This window comes from Ursus arctos, unplaced genomic scaffold, assembly GCF_023065955.2.
Source record: "Ursus arctos isolate Adak ecotype North America unplaced genomic scaffold, UrsArc2.0 scaffold_7, whole genome shotgun sequence".
Taxonomy (NCBI): Eukaryota; Metazoa; Chordata; class Mammalia; order Carnivora; family Ursidae; genus Ursus; species Ursus arctos.
The window spans coordinates 52,384,680-52,394,595 of record NW_026623089.1 but is presented as its reverse complement, the minus strand read 5'-3'; the positions used below and the strand labels follow the sequence as shown (position 1 = coordinate 52,394,595).

The 9,916-nt window shown below is 46.6% G+C and overlaps 1 protein-coding gene across 2 annotated transcripts in view; it reads right to left on the bottom strand.

Moving 5' to 3' along the window:
- Positions 1 to 8,573: 8,573 nt before the first annotated feature.
- MICU1 (mitochondrial calcium uptake 1) overlaps positions 8,574 to 9,916 on the bottom strand; it is a 234,931-nt gene continuing 233,588 nt past the window's right edge. For both annotated transcript variants that reach the window (XM_026504432.4, XM_048218843.2), the window contains exon 12: positions 8,574 to 9,562. In XM_026504432.4, coding sequence (XP_026360217.1) covers positions 9,405 to 9,562 — 158 coding nt within the window. In that variant the 3' untranslated portion in view covers positions 8,574 to 9,404. The remainder of the gene's footprint in view (positions 9,563 to 9,916) is intronic.

Here is a 9,916-nt window from a genome sequence, read left to right as displayed (position 1 = left end):
GGCAGACACTTAACAACTGAGCCACCCAGGCGCCCCAAGTTGTGATGTCTTTTAGAATCAAGTGGAGATGTCGAGTAGGGAGCTGTATATATGTAGGGTTTAGGGAAGAAGATGGGGATGGAAATACAATTTTGGAAAATATCAAATGGTATTTAAGGCTATGGGACTAGATAGACAACGGAACGTAAATAGTCTTTACAGCTCTGGCCCTGAATGCACCAAGGAAGTGAGTGTAGGCAGGGAGAGAGTCAAACTCTGATTACTGAGTCCTGTGGCACCCCATATTTACAGGTCTGGGAGAGGAGGAGAAGCCAGGAAAGGAGAATGAAGAAGCAGCTTGTGAGAGAAAATGAGTTCTCTCAGAAGTCAAGTGAAGCAAATGTTCCAAGAGGGAGTGCAGGGTCCACCGTTGGCAAACCCTGTGGGGAGGCCAAGCAACAGGATAACTGAGAGACAACCCGTGGATGTGACCATGTGGCAGTCAGGGGTGACCTTGACAAGGTTGCTCTCAGTGGATGGTAAAGGCGAAAACCTGATAGGAATGAATTCACGAGAGCGAGGGTGAGGAAGAAATGGATTGGTGGTGGAGAGGAATGTGGAGAAGTTTTTTTTTTTTTTTTAAATTCTGTGATAGGAATCATTTAATTGGGCAAGAAATGTTGGTAATGCAGGAGGGGAGACAATTACAGGAGTAGATGGGGGGAGGTGGGGGCATCTGGGGCACAAGTGGGGGGATGGCCTTAGATAGCTGTATAGACGACTCACTGACTTTCAGGAGGGAAGGCAGTGTGGCTAGGTCACACGCAGGGCAGCCAGTACATTTGGAAGTGGAAACATAAGGAAGTTCTTTTCAAATAGGTTTTATTTTCTCTGTGTAATAAGAAGCAGGGCATCCTTGGCTCTACATGCTCACTCCGTGGAAATCTCTTCACATCCAGCTTTCCTTTCCATCCCCACTGTTCCCTTCCTAATGCAAAGGCTTATGACTGCCAGCTGGCCTTTGAGAGAATAGCCTGCTGGCGAAGAAATCAGCCCCTCCTTCGTAAGACAGCCCTACACTTGGAGAAAACCTTTTCTCCACAGATCGACAGGTCCTTAACATATGTTAATGGATAAATACTTAGACACCTGTCAAATAGCCTTCATGAGGTGTGTTGACCTAGGACGACCATGCCCATGTGGAATGTGAGGCATCCCATCTTCCCCTCTTCTGCTAAGTATCATGAAGTCTCCTCTTCCATTTCCTGAGTATCACGAGGCCCCTCTTCTCTGGCTGTCCAGAGGTCCTTCACTTTGTGAAGAGGGCACTTGTGTAAAAGGAAGCCTGCAATTTCATTGTGTTAAGAAATTGGGCTGTGATACCCAGCTACTGGCTGGTCAGTCCTCTTCTCCTTTCTGGCAACACATATAAATGACAAAGCCTTATTTAAATTTTGAGTCTGTAGTCAGTAATTTGGCCTGGTTGGCAGGGTCTGGAGCAGTAAGGCTCTGGCAAGACAGGCTGAGCATGCGTATGTCGTGGGACTTCTTTATGCTGTATTTGCTGCATTCTTCTCCTTCCTTCCTCTCTGCAGCTGAGCTGGGTCTCAGAATTGTTTCAATTCAGAAAGGCTTTGTTGTTTCAGAAGGGGTTATAAACTGCACTTAAATGCTGGTCTAACCAGCCTCCATGTTATTGCTCCTTACCTTTCTTATAGATCTCAAACTGGGTATACTGTTTTTTGTCTTGAGACAATTTGACTTTCTATGGGTGCTTCTCAGTCCAAAGGCCAGGAAAGGAGCCACATTCCTGCTCAGTTCAAGTTAAACATTATGGTCCTTGGTCTATCGATTTTGTTTAAAAATGGAACCCGTATGCCAGCTTGAAATTACAGTTTCTCCTTGATAGTTCTTGAAATCAAGATGTCATGATTCTGATCTGAGGGAAAAAAATGGAAATGTCTCTCCTGACTAGCTGGGATCCTGGTATTTGTCAGAGGATAAGGCTCAAAAAGAGTGGGGAAAAAGTGCTTAGTGGCCTTCACAGATACCCAGGAAAAGTCACTGGGGAAATCAGTCTCCAAATGAATTTCAGCATCTCCTCATTTTGCTTCTGGAGCTGACACCATCCTTCTATTAGATGACCACCAGCCTCCATATTTCTCTCCTCTGGGGACACCAAGAATTCACAGTCTGACCTTAACAGGCTTTACTTTCCTATCGTCTCCTTCCCATCTCTCCTAAGAGTTCACCCCAATCCTATCTATCTGCCTGTCCTCCTAAATTATCTTTCCCATCTGGCCAAGCTAACTTGCTCTCCCAGGCTCAGCTTCAGTTCCATCTCTGTGAAGAGGTAGAATTAATTTAACAGGCAGATGTGTATATGGAAAGCCAGGCACTGTGCAGAACTTGAGGGGTTCAGAATGCACTACGACTAAGGACAGCACCTGACCTTGGGGAGCTCACAGTCTAGGAGGGGAACTTGATATTAAAGAATGAGGGGACAGTGTGGCAAGTACAACAGTGGGATTGTGTGTAAGCTCCAGACGAGGCTCAGAAGAGGGAGTTGCTCGTTGTGTGTGTAGGATCCGAGACATCAGAGACAAGATCTGAGGCTGAGAAGGGGCCTCCTCCTCCATGAGCCTGGCCCCTCCATGGACACTCACCTTCACTGCCCCCCACGGTTGGCACACCTGTCCCCAGGTAAACCAAGATGGAGATCTTGCCCTCATGTTCCCCATGGCCTGAGCACAGGGCCTGATAACCTAACAGGGCTCAAAGAAATGAATAGAGCAAATGAATCCTAGAGACAGGTTTTTCTCTCTCTAAACACTTCATTCAGAGTTTCCCTGAACTAGCCAGGGGGATAAATTCCTGCCTAAAGTAATTGCCAAATCAGTGGCATATCCCCCACTCCCTGTCCTTTGCTCTTTTGCTCCCTGGTTCCCCAGTGTCCCTTGCTGCCTCCAAATGTGACCCACAAAGCCCTTCTTTTCAGAGAGTTCCAGGTTCCAAAATCTTTCCCTGAGAAACTACTGCTATTGATTAGAGTGCGGTATACGGTGGACTACTATGCAGCTGTGGGAATGGCTGGGAGGCTTTCCACCATATGCCTTATAAAAAGATTTTATGTATGTATGTATGCATGTATGTATGTATGTATGTATTTATTAGAGAGAGAGAGGAGGGCGGAAGAACAGAGGGAGAGGGATGAGGAGACTCTGTGCTGAGCTTGGAGCCTGATGCATGGCCTGATCCCATGACCCTGAGACCATGACCCAAGCCGAAACCAAAAGTGGGACGCTCAACTGAGCCACCCAGGCGCCCCTGTATGCCTTTTAATGTTAGGGTTGATTCTGGAACCATGTGAATGTTCACCTATGGAAAAAGAAAGAAGAAAACCTAAACCTCACACTAAAGATGGTGAAAATTCACCTGTGTGTGAATGACTGACAGGTGATGAATATTCAGTTTGAGTTTCAACAAATTGTTTGTCGAATGAGCGTTCAGTATTTCCCCATCGCATCTTTGGATCTCCACTGTAGTGCTTTGCCCTCTCACTTCTCCCTAGAGAAAAAAGAGGTCTTGACACCTAGGCAGGGCTGGAGGCTGGAAGGATGGCACAGGGCACGTGCAGCCCTTTCTACCAAACCTGTCTCCTCATACCTAACCCACCAAGCACAGTTCTTTGACTCAAAGTCCTTTCACTTCAGTGGTCTTCACTCCTAATTTCCCTTGGGGAAGAGACGGAGCTGGTGTTAATATTTTACAATTGGGAAGCCAATTCAGACTTTATGTGTTTGTAATTAGTTGGCCTTGAACCTGGGAGAACCCAGGTTTTTAGGAGATTCCTATACCATATCTCCACCCTACATCCCTTTCCTGAGTCCAGATTGTTTTTTTTTAATGTTAATGTTTCATATATTCTTTTTATTTTAACTATTTATTTGAGAGAGATCAAGAGCAAGTAAGAGCGAGGAAGCACATGAGTGGGGGGAGGGGCAGAGGGAGAGAATCTTCCAAGTAGACCCGTGGCTGAGCACGGACCCGATGCAGGGCTTGATCTCACGACCCCGAGATCATAAGCTGAGCCGAAACCAAGAGTCAGACACTTAATTGACTGAGCCACCCAGGCACCCCTGGGTCTAGATCCTTATGTCTGACCACCCATCAGATATTTCTACCAGGATGTCTTAGGCACCTGAGCATGTCAAAGAAGCCTCATCTTCCTCCAGCCTCACCTGGTTCTGTTTCCCAATTCCACTGGGGAACACTACCATACACTCCATTACCTAAACAGAAATCTGGGTGTCATCCTTAATTATTCCCTCTCCCTCATCATCCTCCAATTTACATGACCCCACCCTCACCCCTCAGGCCTGACATAGACATCTCCCAATTCTGTTAGCAACTCCAACTCTGCAGCCATTGCCCTAATCCAGGCTCCCAGCATCTGCTAACTGGATTATTATAGCAGTCTCCAACCTGGATCCCACTCCAGTCCATCTGTGGCATTGCAGGCAAAGTCATCATTCCAAAATGCAAAGCTCGTTACATCATCTTCCGGCTTAAAAATCTTTCAGTGGCTCCTAATTATAATTAAGATAAAGTTGCAACTCCTTATTGGGGCTTACAGGGTCCTAAAGGATCTGGTTCTATTTTTTTCCTCTCATAAAGCCATCTGGGTTTGGTATTTTTTGTTATAAGTAGATTTGAAACTACTGATTCACTTTATTATAGTCTATTCAGATTTCTTGTGTTATATTTTCTAGGAAACTATCCATTTCAAATTTATTGGCATAAAGTTGTTCCCAATATTATTTTTAAACTTCTGTAGTACCTAGTTATATAAATTTTAAATTCTCTAATATTTATTTTTGCTCTATTTTTTTGGGGGGGTTATGATCTTTCTTTTTTCCAACTTTTTTTTTTAAACTTTTGAACTTTTAAAATGTATTTTTATTTATTTATTAAAAGATTTTATTTTTTTGACAGAGAGAGAACAAGTAGGGGGAGCCACAGAGGGAGAGGCAGAAGCAGGCTCCCTGCAGGGAGCCCGATGAGGGCTCCATCCCAGGAGCCTGGGATCATGACCTGAGCCCAAAGCAGACACTTAATCAACTGAGCCACCCAGGCACCCTTTTTTCCAACTTTTTGAGGCAGATGTTTAGCTTATTGTCAGCCCATTAAGTTAAGAGGTTAAGAAGTTTTGAGTTTCCCTTTAGCTGTGTCCCACAAGTCTTAATATTTAGTATTTTCATTATCATATTCAGTTCTAAGCATTTTAAAATTTCCATCATGGGGCGCCTGGGTGGCTCAGTCAGTTGGGCATCTGCCTTCTGCTCAGGTCATGATCCCAGAGTTCCAGGATCAAGCCCCAAGTGGGGCTCCCTGCTCAGCAGGGAGTCTGCCTCTCCCTCTTCTTCTGCCCCTCTCCCTGCTCTTGCTTGGTCTCTCTCAAATAAATTAAAAAAAAAATAAAATTTCCATCATGATTTTTTTCTATAACCTATGTGTGTTCTAAAATCCTCAAATACATTTTTAATCTTTTTTTGTATGTGAAGATTGCCATATTAATTCTTAGGTCACAAAATCACTCCCCAGTCTGTCCTGGATACTCCTTAGAACTTCAGTTCCCAGAAACATGCTTTTTGGCCTTTGGACCTTTGCAAGCATGGCAGCTTCTGCTTGGACCCCTCCCCTGTTTTTAGCTCCTCCTCAACTTGCAGACCTTAGTGTTTTGTTTTTTTTTCTAACTTAAAAATAAATCATTTCCTCCATAAGCCTGCCTTGGACTGAGCGGCGCTTCTGCTTTTCTATATGCTCTCATACCAGCGTGTACTTCACCTTATTGTTTCCTTTCTCTAGAACACAAGCTCCTTGAAGACCTTGCTCAGTGCCTGGACGTAGCAGGTGAGCAGTAAAGAGTTGTGGAATGAAGAGAGCAACTCACACCCTCTCATTTGCTGGTAAAAATTCCCATTCTGGAGCCACAGGGAACAATCCACAAGCATTGCTCCTTTCCTCTTCTCAGTTATAATCGTATCCATACTGTCTCTCTTCATGGTTACGGTCCATCTCTGGCTGTCCATCCCGCCCCATACCATACCGCCCAGGTCCCTGGGAGGCCTAGTCTTGGGAGCCGGGCTGGGGCTGGGCTAGATTCTTGCGGCCTCCCCTTACTGACCGGGTTCCCTGCACTGAGCCTTCTTGCCAGCAGGTGGCACTTGAAGCCTGAAAGCTGAACCCGGGCCTGCCGCCCCTCCTTCCTTTTCTAAGCCTCTTGGGGGCATGTAACCTGGCTTGGGCTGTGCTAAGGCTTGGAGAGGATGCTCCAGTTGGGGGACCTGGCTCCAGGCTCCTATCCTGCTCTCCCTTTTTTCCTGTCTGGTGGCAGCTGTGGCCTGGACTTCTTCTTTCTTAGACTCCAGTTCAAGTGCATATGATTCAACCAGAGCTAAAATTAGGTGGGGGCACTAAAAGCTATTAATACGATGATTTTTGAAGAGCATGCCTGTCCTCAAACCCATTTTCCTTAGTAACTCTCTCTCCATATTCTCTCTGCTTGTGCTTGTGGATGATGCTGAGCCCGGGTCACAAGGAAGCCCAGCAGCCTGGGTCCCCTCTGAATTTCTTTCCCTCCCTGAAGCCTAAGGGCTAAAACTGGAGAATTCTTTGTTTTTTAAAGAAATAAAGAACAGCGACAAACAGAGAATGGCTGTGGGTATGTGGGAGCAATTTATTGAGGCATTGCTAGTATCACTTTTATATTGTCCAAGAGTTATTTTAGGGGCGCCTGGGTAGCTCAGTCGTTAACTGTCTGCCTTCAGCTCAGGGAGTGATCCCACGGTCCTGGGATCGAGCCCCTTATCGGGCTCCTCTGCTGGGAGCCTGCTTCTTCCTCTCCCACTCCCCCTGCTTGTGTTCTCTCTCTCGCTGGCTGTCTCTCTCCTTCAAATAAATAAATAAAATCTTAAAAAAAAAAGTTATTTTAAAATTAGCTGTTTCTTTGACCATGTCACTGCTCTGGGTCTGAACTTTGGGGGTGATGATCTCACGAACATTACGTCGATTACAGTAGTGTTGTTAGGGGCAGGCACGTGATCCTTGGGAGGCAGAGGAGGGGCTACTAGTCTTGTCAGGAAGATGTTCCAGGTGGGCTTCTTAAGGAGGGGACAGCTGGAGTGGAGGCTTGCCGGAAGAGGGGAAGATTATTCTATCTAGGTAGAAGAGACAATTTGAATAAAAAGAGAAGCACATATCAGCCTTTTGTATTCCCCAGTGCTCCCAGCCTATCCCAAATGCTGCCTGGTGAAATCCTCTTGGCCAGCTCACATGCCACCCTGCTCAAGGACCTCCCTGGGGGACCCTGGCCTCTTCTGAGTGACTTAGCTTGTACCTCTCCCCTGCACATTTAACCCTATTGTGCCAAAGTGTGGCCATCCTGTCTTCTTGAGCACTGGGCCCCCCTGTGCTTCCTCCGGCACTCCTAGTGGCTAAAGGAGCTCAGCTGGCGTTCCATGTACCCGTGATAGGTGAGGGCCCTTGACAGTGGGTTTCAAGATGTAGGTAAGATCTTTACCTTCTCCTGCTGTGCTCTGGGTTTCAGCTTCAGTGAACCCAGGCCAACCAGCAGATCTCTTCTTGCAGGGGAAGGAATGCCCCATGAAGGCTGTGAATGGGACTTCTCTTTCAGGCTGGAGAAACGAGGATTGCAGAAAAGAGTGATTTGGGGATTCTGGGACAAATTTAAGAAAAGTTCACATTTTGCTGATGCCTTAGCCCCAGAGCAATGAGCAAGACAAACGTTACACCTGGAAGCCAGGAATTCATATCCCAGGAAAGGAAAGAGTGGAAGGTAGGTGAGGTAGATTGAGAGATAATCTAATCTGCTCCCAGAGAGGATGTTGGAAATGAGGCTGTTAAATTGCTCTGGAAAAAATGCTGGGGTTGGTACTGTCACAGGTGCAGAGACCCAGGCCTCTGCTCTTATTTGGCAGATAAACAGCCCCTCCCAACTTCCAGGCCTCGCAGAAGCACTGGGGTTTGGTGTGGCGGTTCTACTACATTGAACTCAAGACACTCTCATGCCAGGGAGCATTACCTGGGGGTTCCAGAGGCTGCAGGAATTCTGGAGAACTGAAGGAGGCTTTTGGACCTGGAAGAAACCTGAGAGTCCATTAAGTTTAACCCTGACTTTTTACAGTTAAGGAAACAGATGGCTTGTTCAAGGCCACACTGAGTGAGAGTCGAGTCCTTGTAAAACACTGGGTGCTGTGGTCTTAAATTGAGGTCCGCCACACCAGCTGATTTCTCATATACTCTCCGACCCCATCTTAGTTCCTAATGGTGGGGTCTGAGTTATCAAGGACTATGTACCTGGCCGAAGATGAAATGCCATCCAAACTGTGTGGGGACAATGCCACCATTAACCTCCCAATGCCCTCACTTTTGTGTCTAAAGTTGCCTTTCAACAGGAAGAACCAGACTGTGGTAGAAAGAAAACAGGTCTGCTGCTAGCAGGATCTCAAACCCAGTGGAGAAATGAAACAAAAAATACCCCAGAGGATTCTAAAATAAAAGACACAAGAGCCTTTGGCGGGGGGGGGGGGGCAGTTTATTGCAAACTGTTATAATTAAAGTGATATTTTACAAGTGTTTAAGACAGAGGGCAGACAGGCTGGGAGCCAGGCCTCAGCTTCAGAGACGCACTCCTGGAAGGAAGTGGCACTTGCAGGGAACACGGACTCAATCACCACTGCTCATTAGACACCGAGTTGTGGCAGAGTCCTCTTAGGGAGCCTGAGAGCTGTGAAGCAGCTGCTTGATATTCCAAATCTTGCTCCACTCCTGCTGTGCATATCACCTTCCCGGAGCAGGCCTCAGAGCCCCCTGGGGACTGACATGGATCCTTTCTCTGGCCCAGGCTTCCCGCCAGCTCAGGCTGTCCAGCTCTTCCTCATGACCATTCATCACAGACGTGCCTTTCAGACGTCTTCCCAACTTGTGGCTTAAAAACACGAGCAGGAAGAAAAGCAAGGAATGTTCTTAATGTAAATCCACAGCAAAAATGACTCGAGAACTGGGTGGTTCCCGGGGTTGGCAGGTGTATGGATGGTTCCCTGCATTATTTATCCATAGGGTGTTTGAATGCATAGTGCTGATGAAGGTGCCAGAAGTCTTTTAGGACTTGTTCATGTTTTTGAGAACCTATGGGGATGAGCACTGGGCAGAAGCAGAGCCTAGCAAAAATGCTGAGCTGGGGGAAGGGTGGAGAGGGGAAACTGGTTGAATCCTGAGATCTTTCCCAAGAGGAAGGGAGCACTACTTCCAGAAGCACAGCCAGAAGGGTTGTGCCAAGGCTCTGCTCAAGGGTGAGGGTGCTTTGGGTGGAGGAGGGACCTCCCTCTTGCTGTCTTGGATTACTATTTAGGCAAAGCAAAGTCCCAGGCAGTTTCCTGTGCACATTTCCACATGGCCTGCATGAGGCGGGTGAAGCCCATGTCTTTGGGCTTCTCGAGGCCTCTCATCAGCCGCTGCTTCATGATGGAAACAAATTCCTTATTGCTCAGCTCCCCATTGCCTAGAGGAAGAGTCAAACACAAAAGGGATAAGTGGAGGCCTTGGAACAAAGACACTGAGAAAATTCCATCGTTCATACAATGTGGGTTCCGAAGCCCAGTGCACTCTCACAGCCAAATTCAAATGTTTTGTTCCTTCCTTGATGTTTCCGATTACAACTCAGTGACAGTTTAGCGTAGTGTGACAAAAGTTGAATAAGAATATATTGTAGGTCAGGTCCTATACTAGGAGTTGAAAATAAAGAGGTAAACAGAACTTTGTCCCTTGAGATACTCCCAGGTTGTGGGAGAGATAAATACATTATTTCAACAGTGTGGTAAATGCCACCGTGGGGTAAACAGAGCAGCTATGCGGG